Here is a 23,793-nt window from a genome sequence, read left to right on the forward strand (position 1 = left end):
CACTTTGCCACTGGATTCAAGCAAGCCGGGCTGAAGACGGCTGGAATGCTAGAAACCGATCCTCGGAAGCTTGTTTCCGGTCCAGGGAAGACATGGCTTGGCAGTTCGGGCTGGACTGTTCCCATGAGGCACAGGGTCAGACTGATTTGCATATAGCCATGTCTGAACTGGGGTGGCAGAGTGGGCTAAAGAACGGTGATGGATTAAACCCAGATCTTTTGACTGGGTGTGCGTGTTTGATTGATTCAGATGCTCCGTCCATCACCACCCCCTTTTGTACCGCTTTTGGCAGCCATAAATGTGGCAGGGTATGCTCAGATGTGAGTCCCTTGCTCACTTTGCCACTGGATTCAAGCAAGCCTGGTTGAAGACGGATGGAATGCCAGAAACCGGTCCTCGGAAACCGGTCCAGGGAAGACATGGCTTGGCTGTTCGGGCTGGACTGTTCCAATGAGGCACAGGGTCAGACTGATTTGCATATAGCCATGTCTGAACTGGGGGGGCAGAGTGGGCTAAAGTACGGTGATGGATTAAACCCAGATCTTTTGACTGGGTGTCAGTGTTTGATTGATTCAGATGCTCCGTCCATCACCACCCCCTTTTGTACCGCCATGTGTGTATTGCAGACCTGGCGCTGCTTATCGCTGATTTCCTGATTGTGCTTTGGCCCATTGCATGTTTTTTCACGTTGGGGTTTGGGTTTTTATCGCAGTCAAGGTGATTGTATCGCGGACAATGGCCTCGGTTTCGGCAGACTATTGCATGCTACCGTCTTGTTGTGAATTCCACGTTGACACAGGGTTATTTTCCCACGATAGGCTGCGATGTGTAAAAGTGTGTTAGCTTTTTTTGGTGATGTTTAGCACACATTCTTGCGATTATACCCCTTAGTTTGTTTAATTTTCCCTTCGGATGGGGGTGCTCTTGGACAGGGAGCACCTTTGGAGGTCTACACACAAGATATTTCAAAACTTTGATTCCATTGGTGATTTTTGGTGTTTGGTGCCGCAAGTGTTTGTATTTGGTCCACTGTCCATTTTTTTTTATATCTTTCGTATCTGAACTGTGTTATGTTAAATAGAGAGAGGACCTCACTCACTCTGTCACCCAAGGCTAAGTCAACCAGACTGCATTTATTGGTGATGTACTAGGTCTTGCATTGATTGAATCTGTAAGAGTAGGAAGCTTACCTTTTATAACATATACCAAAAACCAGGTTCTACAGGTAATAGACACAACTCACAACAGGTGCCACCACTCTGTCTCTGAACTAAGCATTTAGAGGTGGTAGGCTGTGTTAAGAATGAAAATTAACTTCAGTCATCATCACAATCACCTAAAGTTGATGTTCCGACTGTTCATTTGTGGTTGTAACACATTCTAATTAATTGTATTATTTGTATTAGTTGGTATTTAAAGTGAAACTGACTCTATATGCATTATGGTAAGCAGCACAAGGTGGCCTTTACAATATAGGTCTCAGATTTCATAACGAAGAATATATCTTACCCTAGATGTGCATGCTTTTATCATTTTTGTCCGGATCAATATAGTCCCAATTTCAATCTAGATCGATGATTCTTGGTGAGCGTTGCAAGCATATTTCAGTGTAATACAAATGTGAAATCCAAGCCACCATAATGTTAAAACTTTCCAATTTGCTCTCTCGCCATTTTAATTGGTAGTTCTAGTCTGTGTTGCTCTTTTGCACATCATATGACTAGAAATGCAGCATTAATGAAAACGTTATCCTGATCTACAAATTAATCTATTAGAGTTGGGCAACCCCATCAGGTCATGCATTCTGCAAACAGGACGCTTGGCATCTCAGAGTCATACAATCAGTACATGTCATGTGTTTGTAATCAGCAGTAAAACGGCATACAACTGTGCTTCAGGGGATGGAATCACTGCTTACTGTCTTGTGCTACTCCTATAAATCATGATGAGGAGACTTACATAGTATTTCTGAATCCTTTTTGAACCCCCCTCCTCCTAAACCATAACTTTGCTCCAAATATTGTTATTACCCTACATCAATAAATTGTAATAATGGGTCCTTTTGCTCAGTGACACACTCTATGGTGTTTAGAAGATTTCCCTTAAATGTATTAATTAGGGAAATCGAAGCGATTGATGTTGTCAGTTATGGTTAAATTATTTTATTTAACCAGGAATTACATTGATTACCTTAGTTAGGGCTCACTTTATGCATGCACTGACATTGTTTCTCTTTACAGCCCTGCAGCAGGCAGGGCGTTGTTATGTTGTCACTGATTGTGCGTCTCTCCGCAGCCCTACTTGTGGCAGACGTGGTTGACCTGCAGATCCCTGCAAACAGAACCGCACACAATACGAGCGAATACTGCAGCAAAGAATTAATATTAAGAAGAGGCCAGCCTTTTAAAATCATTGTAAAATTCAACAGAGCTCTTGAGAGTGGAGAGAGCATCCAACTCAGTGCAGAGACCGGTGAGTATTCTAACAATCTTTATAAGCGTGGTAATAATGTTATTTAATCATAATGTCTGAGAGTGGTGGGACATGTTTTATCTAGCAGGAAGTAGTTTCACAATATCAAATGAAGTTTGCATGTTTCCAAAAATGGCGTCTGGTAACAAGTCAGTTTAAATATGAAAACATCCAAGATAGACAAACTCATACCGTTAAAGTGAGTAATTATTTCGTATCTACAGTTCCCAGGAGCAGCAAAACTGTAAAAACATGTTGTAATAACAAAGATACATGCCTTGGAAAGTTTCAGTAAAAAGTTCTAATAAGAAAAGAACTGTGCCTTTTCAAAATACATACCCTGCATGTGTGTGTATGTATGTGTGTGTGTGTGTGTGTGTATATATATATATATATATATATATATATATATATATATATATATATATATATATATATATATATATATATATATATATATATATATATATATATGTAGGTAGTTATAGTTAAAACCTAGTTTCCATTGGACATCTGCAGCATTCTATTTGGAACAACTTTGGCGCCGGTGGACGAATCTTGGCGAATTTCTCCAAGAAGATGGCCTGCTCTGCTCCGCTCCTTCCCTGAAAGTTTGGGGGTGATTCGTGAAGCGGGGGCTGAGAAAAAAGGGGGGTCCCAAAACATGTTTTCCCCATGCAATTTTCCATAGGACCTTTAGCCAGGGCTACAGCCCGAACGGCTAAACGGAATTACACCAAACTTGGCAAAAAGGTAGAGTTCTGTTCACAGATGGGCCTTTTTGTTAAATGGTGTAAATCCGTTCAGTAGTTCCTGAGAAAATCAAAAGTAAAATCATAGATATATATTGGAGGTGTTACGGTAAGCTTACTGTACTCTGTACCTTCCCGAGCACGAGCTGAATGCTAATTGGCTGTCAACTGTCTGTCAACACTCCAAACCAGAAAGTGTTGGCAGCCATCTTGTACTCGGTAGACCGAGGCACAAGAAAGCAGAAAAACAAACGTGTAGAACGCAAAAAGGGGGCAGGGTAGAAACAGCTTGACCCCATAGGCCTGCTCAGGTGGTCCCACAAGGACCCCCAAGGCCCCCAATTTTTTTTTTTTAAACCCGGTCTGCTTTTTTTCAAATTACCCCCCAGGGGGACCAAATCCCGGGGGCATAGTGAAAAATAAGTGTGCGGGGCCCCAATCCCCCCACACTGCCCCTAGGACCACCACCCGCCAGGGCAAAGCAACGCAGCCCCCCGGCGCATACTGTAGGTTCCAGGTGGGCTAGTTGGCCCCCATGAGCCCACAGTATGCAAGGGGAATTGGTTCCCCCTCTGCAAACGCGCCAGGGGGCTGTGTTGCAGAGAGGTGTAAGAAGGAGGGTGGCCTCATTACACCTCTCTGCAATGCAGCCCCCTAGTGCATACTGGAGATTCCTTGTGGGCTAGTTGGCCCCCAGGGACCCCCAGTATGCAAGGGGAATTAGTTCCCCCTCTGCAAACGCGCCCCCGGGACTGTGTTTGAGAGAGGTGTAAAAAGGGGCGTGGCCTCATTACACGTCTCTGCAACGCAGCCTCCTGGCGCATACTGGAAGTTCCCGGTGGGCTAGTTGGCCCCCAAGGACCCCCAGTATGCAAGGAGACTTAATCCCCCAACTTAGAACACTCTACAGGGCGCGTTAGCACAGTGGTGAAGGTAGGGGGCGGGGCTTGAGGTGATGTGAGTGCAAACATGCCCTGAGGCGCGTTTTAAGGTGGGGAATCGATTCCTGTTCAATCCAGAGGTCCCCTAGGGGGCAACTAGTACAACAGGTATCTCCAGTAGGCGCCACGGAGCTGTGTTGCAGAGTGTTGTAAAAAGGGGGCTTGCCCTTTGAACGACTCTTTGCAACACAGCTGCTTGGTGCATACTGGAGGTACCTGGTGGGCTAGTTGGCTCACAGGGGACCTCAGGATTGAAGAGGAATTAATTCCCCAATCTATCTCACTACTATTCCTAAAAAGTAAAATTAACTGTACTTACCAGTAACTTAAATTTCCTTCGATATTATATCATTGCCTGCTATATATAAATTACAAAAATATTAAATAAAAAATAAATATTACAATTTCAATATTTTTAAAAACATTTTTTTCAATTTATATAAAAAATGTGTAATGTAATTTAAAAATAAAATATCTAAAAATAAATAATTTAAAATAATGTAGTAAATCAGAATAAAAATACATTAATACATTTAAAAATTATCATTTACAAAACCTTTGAAATTCACTGAAAAAACCATAGGCTTCACACACGTTATACTTGAAAATTAGCATTTAAAAAACCTTTGAAATTCACTGAAAAACCTGGGGCAAAGATGGCGGTCTAAGCGTTAGACCGGTTTGCAGCACATCACTGAGCTCCGATGTTTCTATGATGACCGAGGATGACTGAAACTGATCCTTGACGGAATCGGCTCATGAGTGATATGGCCTTTTTGATGACTAAAGAAAACCGAAGATCAAGATCAAGTTGCTGAGTATCGGCCTTGCGGAAAGCCGGGGTAAAAACTGTTTGTTGGATTCTGAGTTAACGAGCCGAGTTAACGAGCCGACGTCCTATCTACACTACCGCTTACGGCTCCTTGATACTAAATTGCAGGGGCGGTATGTTACAAAGGTTCTTACAATGTAATAAAGTAAGCGAAAGCCACGAACAATACCTGAACCTTCCCGTGTTTGCTTGGGGATCCGCAGCTCCTCCGTGTGGCGTCTCGGGCAGACTCAGACCTACGCTGACAGCGGCGCTTCAGTGGGTGTGTCAGACGGTGCAATCATCGCGGCGGAGATCTGTGTTTGCGGTGTGCGGCTTTGTTTGTCGAGTGCAGCGGTGTCAAAGGAGGAGGACGTTGAGGACGCCAAGGTCAGCAGCAATGCCGCCGAAAAGTGCCTCAGCCGCCGCAGCCAGAGCACGGATCGCGAAGGCAGCCAGAGTGCTGCGTGAGGAAGCAGAGAGGCAACAACGAGAGGGCTCATTGGACGGTGAAGAGTCCGATAACACACAGGTTAAAGCAGTGAGCTCAAAGACAAAGAAGCAGCCTCTTTTGCCCTCGACCAACACCCCAAGACAAGAAGTTCTAGCATCACAAAGAAAGCTAAGCAATGCTGGTGGGAGGTCAGTACTTAACTTATTATTGAAAAAAACACCGATTCAGGCTAACTCGCAGATTGAAGTTGAGCTAGTGTCAACTCCACCTTTGAATGATGAACAGAACAGCACAGCCACGTTACAGCCAAATAACATACCAGGCTTAGACAATGGACTATCTGACCTCTCAAATGCTCCTGTCGCCCCTCTGCCCATAGCTGGCAATAATGCAGATGATCTGAACAATATTAATATTAACACTTGTGAGACTTCCAATCCTATGCAAACTAGTGAATTGATAGAAAATGGTGAGAAACAAGATGAGGAGGGACGCGCCATGTCATTCTCGGGCCCCGGCGGAAATATCCTAGGTGTACAAAATGAACTGGTTAATCTGACGATGGAAGCAACACTAATTACTAACCAGACCATATCTATAACACCTACTCCACATTTAATAACCCGGAAGAGGTATTATCTGTACCCCCACAACCAACCCCTGAGCAGACTACAGCAAATGAAGATATTAATGATTTATTACCGAATACAGCTCTGCTACACATAGGTCAACTCCCGGAGGGCGAAAAAGATCTTAGTGAGTTCTACTCCTTTTCTGACGAAACCGGAGAGGTTGAAGCAGATGCTGTGGGGGAATGGACAGAGAGCTACGAGTCTACGGAGGGGGAGGAGGATGATGATGAGGACTCAGAACCGCATTCATACTCTTCAGAAGATAGCTATGGAGAAGGAAGACAGAATGTTAATACTGTCAAGGCTAAGCCTAAAGCAGGAGCTAGAGCTACACAGAATAAGTTAGCTAAAGACCACCTTGATATTAACCAAGGTGCCAGTTCCGGCACCTCGGAGATACCTCCCACGGCATTGGAGACCATTCTACAAGCGATAGCAGCACATAGGGAAGAGACTGCTCTAGATAGCAAAAGATCTTGCGCAGCATTGCGCAAAATGCAAGGGGTTGTCAAGAAACTTTCCAAAACCTGTAATCATATTGGTGAAAGAGTAACAGAAATGGAACTAAGGGTGATATTGGCAGAAAAAGACTCCTCTGAGAACCATGAGAAAATCAAGCTTCAGGAAGCAGACCTGATGGATGTCAAATGGAAGCTTGAGGATTTTGAAAACAGGCAATGTCGCAATAATTTGCGCATTTTAGGAGTACCCGAGAAAATGGAGGGGGAGAATATGCGAGCTTTCGTTGTGAAACTTCTCAGCGAATCTATGCCTGATGTACAAAACTGGAACTGGGATCTGGAAATTCAGAGGGCCCATCGAGTCCCGTTCAATCCACCACCTAAGCCAGGGCTATACCCACGTGCTATCCTAGTATATTTCGGAAAATTTTTATTACGGCAAGTAGTGGCTGAGAAAGCGAGACCTGATCGTAAACTATCTTTTAGTGATTTTTCCTTTTTTTCAAGGCCTGACTTCTGCCACCCAACCGTGGAAAGACGATGGCGGTTGCGCCTATTGATCAAACCATTTCAAGAAAAGGGAACCCTAGGATTTTAGAATAACCCTGCTAGATTTAAGATTATTCATGGTGGTCAGACAAAGTTTTTTCAGTCTGAGGTAAAAGCAAAAGCTTATCTAGATGAAATATCTTAGACAACTTTGGGTAAACACACAGGTATATCTGGTAACAATCAGTATATGCTTAAGAAAGAGCAACATTTCAGCATTTCTTCATGATGGTGTTGTAATATGAAAAATTTCTGCTGACAGTTCTTTGATACTTTGATGTTTGATTGGTGTGAACCAAGAATTACACAGATGTCTGACAAGATATAGAGGTTACGTTGTTCACGGTTATGGTATATAATGTTATTTTCTCACTTTAAGCTTTATTCTTATTCATTCATCTTTTTTTATTTATGGCAAGGAGCGGTAGCTCAGTAGAAGTGCAGCAACTTCATCACACAGACTCTGGTAGAGTCTGAATGCCTGCGTAAGGGGGGGAAAAGGGGAAAAGGGGAGGGGTTTGAGGAGGGTCTTGGGGAGGGATGGCGGGAAGGGGGTGTGTGGAGAAAGGGGGGGAATAAAAAATGAACCAGGTTTAGTAGCAGGAACAAAATTAACCTTTGAGATAACGAGAAAGGAGATACAGCAGGTCAAGGATATGGAATATTATTTGAGCAATGCTATTAGTCAATTTTTCCACATTAATAATGGGTAAACTTAGTATGCAATCTTGGAATGTAGGGGGCTTCTATCTAGAGACAAACGCCTCAGATTAGGGGAATTAGTAAAACTAAACCCTGTAGATATTTTGTGCATCCAGGAGACACATATTCCTTGGAGTATGTCAGGAATCTTGGGAGGTTTCCTCCTCAGAACTCCTTGGTGGCTACTACCCTCTCATTCAAAACTCAAAGAGTGATTCATCCTTTAAGCTGGAGCGCTAGTTGGCACCGCAGAAACTCCAACATGGCTGCCAACATTCTGGCACTGCAACAGCTTACTGATGTTTAACGTTCTAGTCTTTTTTTAGTAATTTCAGTCTGGTGAGGTGTGCTCCAACATTCCACTGCGCACTTCACTGAGGAATCTACTTGAAGAGCACCTGAAAATAAAGCGTCGTGGAAGTTAGTCAGGGTAGAAGCGAATAGTCCGGGTTTAGCTCCGTCGGTAATTTCACAGGCTCTTAAAATAAGGTTAGTGTTGAAATAATAATATTCTTTCTGCAGTCCATAGAAAGTCTGGTAATAAATTCAATAACTAGTGACAGTTTATTTAACTTAAGAGGCAAGGAAAGGTCGTGTTCAAATTCAGTCTTGCCTAGCATTTAAGACATTTCAATTCCTCTGGTGATGAATAATTGTTTCCAAGTTTAATAAACGCAGGCGTGACAATTCAACACTCTGCGTCTGTTGGACTACTCTGGCACTCTAAAATAAAGAAATGTATAATTGAATTAAAGGCCTAATGTGAGCACATCTTTCTCTCGTGTTGCATTAGGCTCAGCTTCAGTAAAATGAAATAAAAAGATGAGCGCACATTTTCCTACGTGCTGCTTTTGAAGAAAGGCAGAAGATTATTGGGCTTCTGACAAACACAGTTCATTAGTTCAGAGAACTGAGTTTGTCTACTTGTAAAAAGAAGAGTTAATGCATGCAATATTCACTTGGCATGCGTTTAACTCTCAAAAGCTTCAGAAATAATTCAGCTCCTCACAGAATACTTGATGCAACTGGCATTCAGTAAAAAATATAAATAAGCACATTGCAATTCCCGTTTTCTCACTTAAAGGTCAACCTAAATTAAACCATTACAGAGTCTTCTAGTTCTTTAATATAAAACATTATTTAAAGACTGGTGGATTTTGGTTAATAAGGAGAGAAACGGAAGACTTGGCACAGCACCTCAGACCCCCCCTTTTAAGGTCTTCACATCTACTTGTTTAGTGAGTATAAAAGGAGGAAAATCCAAATTAGTAATTAGCAATTAAGAAAAGATTTATAAAACACACTTACCTTGTTTCTCTCACGACTAGACTGAACAGTGATTGAAGCTGAATAACCTGTAAGGAAAATGAACAAGTGATTAGAGTGAAGGCTTCTTTTGGTAAAAAGCAAACAATTAAGAGAAGCAAGAAGAGAGGCAAGCTCCAAACTATTTTTTGGTAAGATAAGTTATTCATGTGTCTAACATAAACTAAGTTTAATGTAAGCAATAAGATTTAAGTTAGTACATGTTTTTAACCTGCGCCAGCAGAAGAAGAAGAACGGACGAAGCTGAACAGGCAAAGTTTTGGAGCAGTCTCTTCTTAAGCCCAACCCCTTTTCCCCCCTTAGTACTTACCTGCAAAGGAGTATACGGTATACCTTGCGGGGGGTTCTGAGAGGGGCATTTGGACTTAGCGGCATTCTGCTCCTGTGTGGTTTGTCTGTGAAAGAACAGCCTTTGACAGACCCTTGACAGAGTAAAAGAACTTTATTAAGACTTAAGGGATATAACTTACTGATAGCATCATCTCAATCATCAAATATTAGGGGTGTAGCATTTTTTGTAAAAGCCTGCTTTGGTCAAGGAATACGTTTTCTATCTGATGCGCATGGAAGGTGGGCAATCGCTAAATTAGCTAAATTAACTCACTATATGCTCTGTCTATGGATCAAACTATGATGACCCCACAATATTCGAAATCTTGGAAACAGAACTAGCTATGTGGCAAGGTCCATTAATTTTCTGTGGGGATTTTATCATTTCCCTCTTGCCATCGTTCTCGACATATACACCTAAACCAAAATATATGGGTCGGAAACCAAGGGTTTATCGCCCTGTTAATAGTTTGATACGCAGCCTGGGCTTAACTGACATATGGACCGCTTTGAGAAGTACTGTGCTACTAATAACCTGGCGGTAAATGTGGGGAAAACGAAGTTAATGGTCTTCACAAAAAACCACCCAGTTCGCAGCTCCGTGAGGTTGAATGGAGTTAACCTCGAGCAAGTGGATACCATGACCTACCTTGGGGTTACGCTTGACAGCCGTTTGAGATGGAAAGACCAAATCAATACCCAACATCTCAAATTTGCAAGGTTGACTGGCTGTCTCATAAAAGAGCAAAAAGAATCAACCACCAAACGGGTCCTCCCTGCCCTCAGGATCTATGATGCTAAAATCTCCACAGCCATCCTTTATGGCGCTGATCTTTGGGGGCATATGGACCCGCTTAACTTATTCAAAACCCAATGTAAGTTCCTTCGTAACTTAGTAGGTCTCCCACAGGTGATCCCCTCGATCCCCCTCTGTTTGGATCTAGGGTGCCCTCCGATCAACGAGATGGCTAGATTTAGGCTGGTGGCTTTGTGGAGACGCATATGGACGTCTCCAGACCTGTCTCTTTTTGCACAAGAATTGGCAGAAGTCAGGTCCATCATCGGATCCGGTAAAATCCCCTGGTTCTCAGCTGTAAAAACCATCCTCACTGATATGGGCCTGGAACATCTCTGGTCATCCCCCCAATCCAATGTTTTCCCCTCCAAACACGAGTTTAAATCCTTGTACTGGGCCTCGATCCGTTCAAAAAGAGTTGCACTCTCTAGCAATAACAGTCTTACAGGCAGGTTTTTAACATCTAAACTTGACCTATTGCGAGAGTCCTATTGGGATGTAATAACTAGACCGTTAGATAAAAAACTGTTTCACCAGTTTAGAGTGGGGTCTTTGCCTCTAAACTCTTTCCCATACAAATGGACCGCAGGGTCATTAACCGACTGTAAATGTTGCCCAGGTCATTATGAATCAGAGGGTCATTTTCTTTTTGCTTGTCCTAGATATGCTGCACCCCGTAAGAAATGGTTAAAACCACTATTTCAAAGCTTGCCGTTTAAAACATCTGCGGAAGCCATTTGGGCGCTCAAGTCCAACACCTCCGAACTCTTTGTTGTATGTTTGGCAAAATATTTGGGCTGGGCTTGGCTTTTAAGGCTAAAACACATGTCATAGCTCCTTGGACTCCCTTTCATCATTCCGTTAATTGATAGAACATGTACCGTTTTTTTAATCACTTGTTATCAGTTTATCCAGGCTGTGTCCTTCGAACACTAAGCAAATAATGGTTTACCGTTATTGAATATGAATTGTAATGCTTTTCTAAAAATAACTTATGCTCTTTTTTAACTCAGTCTTCTCTTTATTTTATACTTAATGCATATTTTATTTATCTCTTCTTTATTGGTTTGTTCTAAATGTGTTTAGTTTCTGTATAGTGATGTTTGCCTTATTATTAACTTTTAAGTAGTTCTTTTCGCTTTAAACTCTGTCTGACAGCTTATTATCGAATCTTAATGTGTCTTTTATGATTTGATAAAAATCGAAATAAAGACTTGAAACCTGGGACATATGGCTACAAAATAATCCTAATGACCCTGGCTATACGTTTTATTCTCACCCCCATCAAAAGCATGTACGGATAGATTACATTTTTACTTCTAGTGAGTTAGCATCTTCCTCATATATAAATAAATTACCAAAAATAATTTCGGATGATAATCCCCTAATACTGCTAACTACTTATGATACCAATCTTATTCAAAAATGCTCGTGGTCTTTTGATAGGAAGCTACTATCCAACAATGAATACATCGACCATATTAAAACCTGGACTGATGAATTTTTTAACATGAATCGCTTTAGTGCAACAAGAAACACTGTATGGGATACTTACAAAGCTGCATTAAGGGGGGAGACCATGAGTTACCAAAACAAAGCCGGAAAAATCGGAAAAAAAGAATTCGAAATGAAAATGGCAGCTTTAGCTAAAGCTGAGGAAGAACATACTGCCAAAATTATACAAAAACAAGATACTAGACATTTGATGATACAGGTAGCAGTACTGAAATCAGAATTAAACACCAAACTTAGCCAGAAAGCTGCCCAAACATATCAATCACATAAGAAACATGTTTATGAAAGTGGAGAAAAAGTAGGTAGACAACTGGCACTTAGTACACGACAGAAAAACGTAAGGAATGACATTGCCTCTATAATAGATAATGGGCAGACCTTTACCCATGCGACTGATATCAACTATCAATTTCAAAGGTACTACCAGAAACTTTATTAGGAGGAAGTTCCAATTACTGAAAAGGATATAAAAGACTATCTAGATAACTTTCTTATTAATCCTGATGCTATGAAATTACTAAATGACGCTACTAAGGAAGATCTCGAAAAAGAAATCACACTGACAGAGGTGGGTGCCGCATTAACATTATTGTCATCCGGTAAAGCAGCAGGCCCCGATAAGCTACAGATCGAGCTGTTTAAGACCCTTAGCCACCAATTAGTCCCTATCCTACATGACTTATTCCTTGGGGTACAGTGTAATGGTGTTCCTCCAGCCTCCTGGGATGATGCTAACATAATCAATTTTCCAAAAAAGGGAAAATCTCCCGAACAGCTAACCTCTTATCGTCCCATATCCCTAATCAATTCGGACTCTAAATTATATGCAAAGGTATTAGCGCTCAGACTCAGCAGGGTTGTTGAACGTCTTGTCTCCCCGTGGCAACATGGCTTCATTCCTGGTAAAGGAACTACAGAACACACCCGTAGGGCAATTGCCTTAAATAAAATAACTTCTCTTCCATCCGCCATGTGGCCAGCATGCTTAGGCCCCCTCCCTCAACCCAAGACTGAATTAAAAAGTCTGGGTTTTTGGCTTGAACAGGACCTATCCCTTAAAACGCAAGCGAAAAAAACAGCTGGCACATGTGTGGGGCTACTGCGTTCCACCAGAAAGATCCTCCCTCTACTTCCAGGACCTTCACAGAAATTGCTTGTTCAAGGTTTAGTCTTATCAAGACTAGATTATTGCAATGCTCTCTTTCTAGCTGCCCCAGAATCCACGATCAACATTCTTCAAAGAACACAGAATGCTGCCGCTAGGATTCTTACTGGGACCTCTCGCAGAGTCTCAGCCAAACCCGCCCTTAAGGCACTACATTGGCTGCCGATCCGCGAAAGGGTCAAATTTAAGGCCCTTTGCTCTACCCATAAAGCTTTGCAAAATCAAGGGCCCCCAATGCTAAAAGCTATGATCTTCCCATACAGACCCAACAGGCCCCTACTCTCAGCTCAAGGTCATCTGGCCACAGTCCACAAAACCAGAAAAGCCCGAACTGGAGGACGCCGTTTCTCGGTTACAGCGGCCACCTCCTGGAATGCTCTGCCATTTCATCTTCGTTCTGAGACCAATCTTTTGAAATTTCGCAAGCTTCTAAAAACACACCTCTTCCCGCAATAACTTCCTCCCTTTCTCCGACTTCACCCTCAGAAGTTCTGCAATCCCAGCGCTGGGACGCTCACGGGCAGCCATGCGCTATATAAAACCTAAATTTCATTTCATTTCATTTCATTTCATTTGATGCCATGGTTGCCGGGGGGGGACAGATGTCGATGATCCTGCTTGACGCTGAGAAAGCTTTTGACCGTGTCACATGGGATTTTCTTTGGGAAGTTATGACACGTAATAATTTTGGCCCAAAATGTATTAATTCTATTAAATCAATGTATCTTCGCCCCAAAGCAAAAGTCCAAGCAGCAGGGTTATTATCTGGATATATTAATATTGCCAGGGGCACTAGACAAGGGTGTCCCTGCTCACCCTTGCTCTTTGCTTTACATATTAACCCCTTATTTTGAAATTATTAGAAAGCAACAATATTAAACCTGTTATTAGTCATCATTTTGAAACAAAAGTATTGGCCTACGCCGATGGCATCGCGGTCACTACATCTGAACCGATTGAGGCTATTCGTGAAATAGAGAAAGTGACTACTGAATTTGGGCGTTGCTCGGGCTATTCCCTCAATAGAGGAAAAACGATTATTGTATGAACTGATAATACCACCTGTTTGGACCAACAAAAAGCTGAAAAAGCTACATATTTGGGAGTTGTTCTCTGTGCATACACTAAATTAATAACAAAAGCTAATTTTGATCCACTACTGATTAAGATCAAGAACGACTTCGAGAGGGTTAATAGCCTCCATCTCTCTATTATAGGAAGAGTCAATTATGTTAAAATGAATACGTTGCCCAGATGCCTCTATTTGTTTCGGGCCATTCCATTAGCCATTGAACAGGAAACGCTAATGCTAATCAATTCACTTATATCAAAATTTGTGTGGCAAAATGGGAAGACTCGGAGATCTCTTGCATTATTGTCACTCCCTTTTGATAGAGGCGGTCTCACTATACCTAATATAATTTTATATTATTGGGCAGCACAGATAAAACAACTTACCCCCATGATTAGAGGCTATAATCTAGAGAGTCCAGAAGGCTTTGATAAAATACCCTCAATATACGAGCTCCTTGTAGGTCAGGAGGCTAAGGGCCTACTCTTACGGAAGACCGAGGCAAGAAATTATAAAGATTTTAAGGGAGAAATTATGGCTAGCGCATGGAGAACTTGGAATAAAGTGGCTAAATATATGAAAATCAAGAAGATCAATTGATATACGCCGCTATGGCGTTCTAACGCCATTCAAGGCCAAGATCTCGCTAGCGTCCTAAAGAAATGGAACAAGCTGGGAATTAGAACAATTGGCGAGTTCTTAATAAATGATTTTGATACTACCTTTTTTGATCTAAAGGTAAAATATAACTTACCCAATGGAGATTTCTTAAAATTTGCACAGATATTTGCTAAATTAAAGGCCAAAGAGTCCCTAATTTGTCTCTCAAAAATTGAAATTTTGGACGCAATACCTAGAATAAATACCAGAATTGGAACCTTGTATAATATTCTTTTGAGTATGAAGAATGATGATCTTGATAAGACTGAAAATAAATGGGCTACAAAATTAAACAATCCTAATGTAGACATCAATAGAGTATTAGAGATGAGCCAAAAGTTACTTATGGCGAGCAATCTTAAGGCACAACTTTATAAAACTGTTTTTGACCTTTATTTCACTCCCGCTAAATTGTTCTCATGGGGTAAACGTGAGAATGATTTATGCCCTAGATGCACTCAAGGACCGGCAACTCTTACCCATATGTTTTACAGCTGTCCTGATTTGATGCTGATTAAAAACATGATAGCTTCCTTCTGGGAAGAGGTATTTAGGCATAAAATACCAGAATCAGAAACCTTGTTTTTACTAGGCCATGATTGTACTCTAAATCTAGCGAAATCTGAAGAAAACCTAATTTTTATAGGTACAGCAGTATTAAGGTTAATTTTGTATGCCCGCTGGAAAGAAGTAGATCCGCCAAGTTTTCAGATGTGGTTAGCACGCTTCCTGCTATATTTGAAACAAGAGGAGTAAATTCTAGGGCGCGCGGGGAAACACTCTGGCGCCCAATCACTAATTGGAAAGCTGGCATTATTTCCAGTGGTATTGGTTGATTTAAAATGTATGTATCGTATCTTATGTGTTAATTGCCTATTACTGTATTCAATCTGATTTCCTAGGCTTTTTTCCTCTTTTTTTTCTTACTGCTTCATCGCTGTTTGACTTACTTTCCGGTCTGTAATATCTGCTGTATATTCTAACTATTTATGTTATGTACTTGTATCTCATATTTCATTACTGTAAAATGATTCCTGCTTTTCCTGGTAAAAAAAAAAAAAAAAAAAAGGAATTCACTGAAAAAACCACAGGTTTCACACATGTTATAGTTAGCTGGACATTTCACTCATACAAAACCATTGAAATTCCCCCGTTATAGTTAACTATAACTCGCGTGCCCACAATTCACTGCTGATGACGTCACATATTACATCACTCATGACATGGTCAGTGACATCACTCATGACATCTCAAATGACATCACTGATGACATCACTGATGACATCATCCTTGTGAAAGAGTGGCAGACCTCCTCTAACCCTAACATAACCTTTGATACACACATTCAAAAATAGAAAATAAAATTTTCAAAAAAATGGAGATACCAATACTAGTTACAACAACCTATTCAGTAATTCCAACATCTACATACACATCCACTCATTCACCAACATTTCTATACAGCCACTCATACATGTACTCACTCTTCATATGTACTCATACATCCTGTTACACACTGACACTCATCCATTAAGTTACTCACACACATACTCACACATGCAAATAAGCTATCAAACATTCATTTATTTGCATATACAGCTATACACACACTACTACACTTACTTGTATAGAAACGTACACATACTTATTCTCTTACACAATCACTTATAGAAACACATACTTATTTATACCGGAACTCGTCCTATCTCCCTCTCTCACATATTCATCTTTTATATACATCAATACTCACATATACTAGTTTAAAACATATGTAGTTACTCATAAAGATACTATTGAGACAGTGATTCACTCACTAACACACCCATACACACACTCATCCACCCATACAGTCCTGCACACATGCTCTCTTCAAAGCACATACAAACAGTGAGTCACACATTCATGCATCTATACGGTAAGTAATACCCCCCACCGAACCGTACAGACACTCATATAGATACTCTAAAAACCAACTAATAACCCATATCGACACTCATGTAGCTACTCACCAACCCATGCAGCCACTTATACACAAAGTGAGACACTGATACAGATATTTAAATATTTAAACATTACTCGTTAATACATGTATTCACTAAGATACACTTAATAAGTCAGTTATGCAATCAATTTTACAAAAAAACATCCATTTAGACACTTATTTACCCATTTATTCTTCTATCGACCTTTAGATATACATATATAAAAAATATTTATTTTTCAGAAAGACACACATTCACTGGATGATGTCATCAGTGATGTCATCAGTGATGTCATTTGAGATGGCATCAGTGATGTCATGAGTGATGCCACTGACCATGGCATGAGTGATGTAATATGTGACGTCATCAGCAGTGCATTGCGGGCGCGCAAGTTATAGTTAACTATAAAGGGGGAATTTCAATGGTTTTGTATGAGTGAAATGTCCAGCTAACTATAGCATGTGTGAAACCTATGTTTTTTTCAGTGAATATATATATATATATATATATATATTTACCAGATATCCTCCTTGTAGAGAACAATTCAGCCGCACACCACAACGAAGCTGGCAGTCATTTATTTTGAACCATTGGCAATCCTGACATGTTTCGTTCTAACTCGAACTTATTCATAGGTACGCCTCTCACATTGTTATCAGGTGATTGTGAAAACAACAAGGATGTTACTTTTTATGCAATTCTCCGCCCTCTGTGGGCATCCTCAGTGGATTGCAGTGTCTTCTGGAACTTGTTGTTCACATTCTGTTTTGTCCCTGTGTTGAAAACCCTCAATTAGGTAATTGTCCAATGTGGCTGTTGTTTGGTGTCTGTGAATGCAAAGTACGTTGCGCCCCAGGTGCAAACTATTTTCGAGTTTGACCGATATATATATATATATATATATATATATATATATATATATGTATATATATATATATATATATATATATATATATTAAGCTCAGGTTACCCCACGTGTTTAGGGGGCACTCCAGGAACAACCATGCCCCGAGACTCAGCAGCTCACAAGATGCGGCCTGACGCGTTTCGCATTTTTGCTTTTTCAAAGGCCGTTTCTGTAGGAAGTCGGCAATGCGTGCTTAAGTAGGATTCGAAGATGCCGCCCTCTGATAGGCCGCAGGTTCCCATTGCTTTCTGGTATCCGTAGTTAAGCCCAAATTTACCCTCGATGGGTGCCGAGTTCAAACAGTCACTGATGCTTGCCCTGAATGGGCTGTGTGTGCTGGCGTGCCTTGATTCTGGTGTTGCTCCTTCGCCTGCTCGAAAAAGCAGTGGTGCCTCCCACGCGGCAGGGCTTGCCGCGGTATAGATTAAGCTCAGGTTACCCCACGTGTTTAGGGGGCACTCCAGGAACAACCATGCCCCGAGACTCAGCAGCTCACAAGATGCGGCCTGACGCGTTTCGCATTTTTGCTTTTTCAAAGGCCGTTTCTGTAGGAAGTCGGCAATGCGTGCTTAAGTAGGATTCGAAGATGCCGCCCTCTGATAGGCCGCAGGTTCCCATTGCTTTCTGGTATCCGTAGTTAAGCCCAAATTTACCCTCGATGGGTGCCGAGTTCAAACAGTCACTGATGCTTGCCCTGAATGGGCTGTGTGTGCTGGCGTGCCTTGATTCTGGTGTTGCTCCTTCGCCTGCTCGAAAAAGCAGTGGTGCCTCCCACGCGGCAGGGCTTGCCGCGGTATAGATTAAGCTCAGGTTACCCCACGTGTTTAGGGGGCACTCCAGGAACAACCATGCCCGAGACTCAGCAGCTCACAAGATGCGGCCTGACGCGTTTCGCATTTTTGCTTTTTCAAAGGCCGTTTCTGTAGGAAGTCGGCAATGCGTGCTTAAGTAGGATTCGAAGATGCCGCCCTCTGATAGGCCGCAGGTTCCTGGAGTGCCCCCGAAACTGTTGGGTAACCTGAGCTTTCATTTACACCGCGGCAAGCCCTGCCGTGCGGGAGGCACCGCTGCTGCAAATTGAGCAGGCGAAGGAGCGACGCCGGAATAATGACTCGCCAGCACACAGGGCCCATCCAGGGCAGGCATTAGTGACTGTAAGAACTTGGCACCCATCCAGGGTTAATTTGTACTTCACTACGGATACCATAAAGCAGTGGGAACCTGTGGCCTATCAGAAGGCAGCATCTTCAATCCTAGCGAAGCACGCATTGCCGAGTGACAGACAAAAACGGCCTTTGAAAAAGCAGCAATGCGAAACGCCTCAGGCCGCGACTTGTGAGCTGCCGAGCCCACGAGGCATAGTTGGTCCTGGAGTGCCCCCGAAACTGTTGGGTAACCTGAGCTTTCATTTACAACGCGGCAAGCCCTGCCGCGCGGGAGGCACCACTGCTGCAAATTGAGCAGGCGAAGGAGTGACGCCGGAATAATGACTCGCCAGCACACAGGGCCCATCCAGGGCAGGCATTAGTGACTGTAAGAACTTGGCACCCATCCAGGGTTAATTTGTACTTCACTACGGATACCATAAAGCAGTGGGAACCTGTGGCCTATCAGAAGGCAGCATCTTCAATCCTAGCGAAGCACGCATTGCCGAGTGACAGACAAAAACGGCCTTTGAAAAAGCAGCAATGCGAAACGCGTCAGGCCGCGACTTGTGAGCATCCGAGCCCACGAGGCATAGTTGGTCCTGGAGTGCCCCCGAAACTGTTGGGTAACCTGAGCTTTCATTTACACCGTGGCAAGCCCTGCCGCGCGGGAGGCACCACTGCTGCAAATTGAGCAGGCGAAGGAGCGACGCCGGAATAATGACTCGCCAGCACACAGGGCCCATCCAGGGCAGGCATTAGTGACTGTAAGAACTTGGCACCCATCCAGGGTTAATTTGTACTTCACTACGGATACCATAAAGCAGTGGGAACCTGTGGCCTATCAGAAGGCAGCATCTTCAATCCTAGCGAAGCACGCATTGCCGAGTGACAGACAAAAACGGCCTTTGAAAAAGCAGCAATGCGAAACGCGTCAGGCCGCGACTTGTGAGCTGCCGAGCCCACGAGGCATAGTTGGTCCTGGAGTGCCCCCGAAACTGTTGGGTAACCTGAGCTTTCATTTACACCGCGGCAAGCCCTGCCGCGCGGGAGGCACCACTGCTGCAAATTGAGCAGGCGAAGGAGCGACGCCGGAATAATGACTCGCCTGCACACAGTGCCCATCCAGGGCAGGCATTAGTGACTGTAAGAACTTGGCACCCATCCAGGGTTAATTTGTACTTCACTACGGATACCATAAAGCAGTGGGAACCTGTGGCCTATCAGAAGGCAGCATCTTCAATCCTAGCGAAGCACGCATTGCCGAGTGACAGACAAAAACGGCCTTTGAAAAAGCAGCAATGCGAAACGCGTCAGGCCGCGACTTGTGAGCTGCCGAGCCCACGAGGCATAGTTGGTCCTGGAGTGCCCCCGAAACTGTTGGGTAACCTGAGCTTTCAGGGGGCGAATAAAAGACATTGTTGTCGTGACTCACTTGATTGGTCTCTCTTGTCCGGCACGGATGTTCCCATCGGCTTACCTCTGAAGAAGGTCAATGGTGACCGAAATATATTAGGACTGCCGCATTGAAATAAATTAAAATGAAAGGACTGAAGTTGCTGGAGTGTTGCTTCTCTCCTCGGTGAAGGAGAGGTTTTTGGGATATATATATATATATATATATATATATATATATATATATATATATATATATATATATATATATATATATATATAATACCTACTGGCAGTCGCCAGTAGGTCGTTATAATTAGGACCTATTATGCATGTGTGTGTATATATATATATATATATATCCTGAACTCCGTTTCACCACAAGCTCGCGCAGCTCGCACAGCCAGCAAGTAGACTCCGGACACGGACCTCGAGGTACTTTACAGATTTTATTTGGCAGAAAGAGTCACATATATATATGCGTTTAGTTTGCCTCCTCATTAAATATGCCACAATTGATCGTGAAACAGACCTTAAAGAAATCACCCGAATTCAAGGCAAAATAGATACACTCACGAACAACAGCAATGAGGATCTAATTGACAAAACATTAAAGGAAATGCACGAAAGAAAAGGAAAGCACGAAGAAACCATTGAAAAGAGAAAGGTGTGGAAATTCGACCGAGACAAAAATGACTATGAACAAAGGCAGGTGTTTACATTTGCCCGCAAGTATGATTTGGTAAAAAAACAAAAAGCAGGAAAAATGGTTAACGTTGTACCAGGAGGGGCAAACCCCAAAAACCAAGCCTCTGCCTTGCATAGCGCAACTTCAGGTTCCGAATCTAGTGTGATTTCTAGTGACTATGGCAATGTTAAGCTTTTGTCCCGAAAGTAATTTTAACTTCGTGCAGACTCGTGTAGATGTTTATAAGTTCATCCGAAAATTAAAACTCGGAAAATACTACACCATTAAAAATCATGGCCAAAACAGAACATCTGTACCAAAGCATAAACAACGAGAAGAGGGGGAGCTGACGGTGAGGGAGATCCCACTCCTCAAAACTCTCCATGCTTTACGACAGAATGCACCAGAGTCTGAGGTGACTGACACACAAGAGGTCTTAGAACAGGAAGATATTAGTGTCCGTTCCTCGGTCAACAGTCCATTCAAAGCATCCTCGACCTTTGTTCTAATCATGCCGAGGGATGCCATAGACGTATTCCATGAGAGAATTACGGAAGAACTCAAATCTTTACACAAAAAAAACGTGCAGAAATAAAACAAAGATCAAAGACAAGGACAAAAAATATTTTCAACTTATGAGCAAACTTAAGAACAACGATTCAGTGGTCATCAATAGAGCCGATAAAGGGGGCAACATTGTTCTCTGGGACAAAAAAATCTACAGAACAGAGGCATTTAGACATCTGAATGATGTGGAATGTTATGAGCTTTCCAATGGAACAAGTGCACGTAAAATAAATGGAGAGTATAAAAACGAACTTGGAAGATGGCAAAGAGAAGGACTCATCTCGAAAGATGAATACAAGTTCCTTTTTAAAGATCATCCAACTCCACCTACGTTTTACTTAATACCAAAAGTGCACAAGGGCGTAGACCCTCTACAAGGGTGGCCAATTATTTCAGCCATAAACAGCACATTCGAAAATACCTCTAAATAGGTAGATTATTTTTTACAGGAATTTGTGACCAAGCTGCCATCCTACTTACAGGACTCTCAAGACTTTCTTTCCAACCAAGTTAAGCAATATACATGGTGTGAGGATTACATGTTGTTAACTTTGGACATTGCCTTCCTATATACATGCATTAAACATACAGATGGACTTCATGCAGTAGAATACTATTTGAAGCGTAAAAACATCGAACTGTACCATCATAATACGATGCTACTCAGTATGATACACTGGTGTCTACATAACAACCTATTTATGTTTGATGGCAAAGTGTATAGGCAAACACAGGGGGTGGCAATGGGGGCATGCTTCTCCCCAAGCTATGCATGTTTACATGTAGGCTGGTGGGAGAAGCATGTCCTCAAGGGGGAACACCGGGCTCTGTTCGGAAAACATGTGTTGCAAATGTGGAGATACATTGATGATGTTTTTATTATTTGGCGAGGGTCTGAGGAGGAGGCAAAAAGATTTGTAGATACAATCAATGTTAATGAACTTAACCTCAGATTTACCTCCCATATTGACCCCCTGTCGATTCGTTTTTTGGATGTCCAAGTATTCATACTGGAAGGGAAAATAGAAACTAGCCTTTACCAGAAACCCACGGCTGGCAACACATTGTTGCATGCCAGCAGTTTCCACCCGCATCACACTATTACCAGCTTACCCTATGGTGAATTCCTGTGAATTCGTAGAGTCTGCAGTACAGAAACTGCGCAGAAGGAAGCACAGGAATCTGCTAACGGCAGATTGCTGGAACGTGGATACAATGAAGAAGCTTGATTTAGCCATTCAAAAGGCTAACAAAAAAGACAGAGCAACTCTCATTCAACCAACATTAATATACACAGAAAATCCAGGCGATCCAACTCAGATTTCAGTCGTAACCAGTCAGACATCTAAAGCAGAAAATCCCTGTAGGTTCATCTCTACATACAGCAGACAATCTCATAGTATAAAGAAGATTATAAATACACAATGGCCCATAGTGCTCACTGATACTGTTCTTAATGAAGTTTTAACTTCAAGACCTAATTTTACTTTCCGCAAGACCCATTCAATGAGAAGTGAATTAGTCAAAACTAGCCCTGAGCTAAATCACAAAGAAAGTTGGCATTCTACCAAAAAAGGCTTCTTCAAATGCAGTACCTGCAGGGCCTGCAAATTTGGAGTCAACACCAGTACATACACTAATACATTTTCGGAAACCCTTATTAAAATCAAGGGTCACTACACGTGTAAAACAGAATATGCTGTGTATGCGTTGAAATGCATATGTGGACTCCTATATGTAGGCAGCACGAATCTACAAGTGCATGCTAGAATCCTGCAGCATTTGAGAGTGACGGTCAACTCTGACCCCTCCTACCCAGTGGCTAGACACGTCAAATTAGAACATGACAACAATTTGAACGTGTTACAGTACTTTGTAATTGACAGCAAACAAGCCAGTAAGATAGGTGGTAACCGGGAAAAGTTATTACGTCAATTAGAGACTAAACATATTCTAGAGCTCAACACTAAAACCCCGAAAGGGCTCAATATTTGTGAAGACTTACATCACTATCTCTAGACCGTTTCCACATTAAATTTCAGCCTATATTTTACACTTTATGAAATGGATCTCGCTCAAATAATTATTTATTCAATGTTATCACATATTTATCAATTAATATGTTTTATTACAATTTTAATCTTTTTTATGTAGGTTTTTAGCTCTTTGTCGTGGTGTTCGATTGATGTGTATTTTATCATGAATCTATAATTTTATGGATTTTTGGTTTTTACTATTGATTGATGCCACAGCATGGATTTATTGACCATATGAATTGATTAACATCTGAGGTTAAGTTTGCCCATATCTAAGTCCCATGTTGTCACTTTTTCCGAATTATGAATTCAAACCCGTTCACTAGTATTTGTACAGTAATGGATATCAACATTTTATTGATTGAGATAGCTACCTCTGCCCCTAACCCTGCCCCTCAGTAATATACTTACTACCAAGCTTAAGCTAACTCCCGG

General features: G+C 42.0%; 1 protein-coding gene across 1 annotated transcript in view; it reads left to right on the forward strand.

The window, feature by feature from the left end:
- LOC147705981 (protein-glutamine gamma-glutamyltransferase E-like) overlaps positions 1 to 23,793 on the forward strand; it is a 263,890-nt gene that overhangs the window by 19,434 nt on the left and 220,663 nt on the right. Inside the window, exon 2 of the mRNA XM_086932440.1 lies at positions 2,296 to 2,472. Within this exon, the coding sequence (XP_086788566.1) occupies positions 2,296 to 2,472 (177 nt within the window). The remainder of the gene's footprint in view (positions 1 to 2,295; positions 2,473 to 23,793) is intronic.

The sequence above is a fragment of the Lissotriton vulgaris genome, chromosome 7 (genome assembly GCF_964263255.1).
Source record: "Lissotriton vulgaris chromosome 7, aLisVul1.2, whole genome shotgun sequence".
Taxonomy (NCBI): Eukaryota; Metazoa; Chordata; class Amphibia; order Caudata; family Salamandridae; genus Lissotriton; species Lissotriton vulgaris.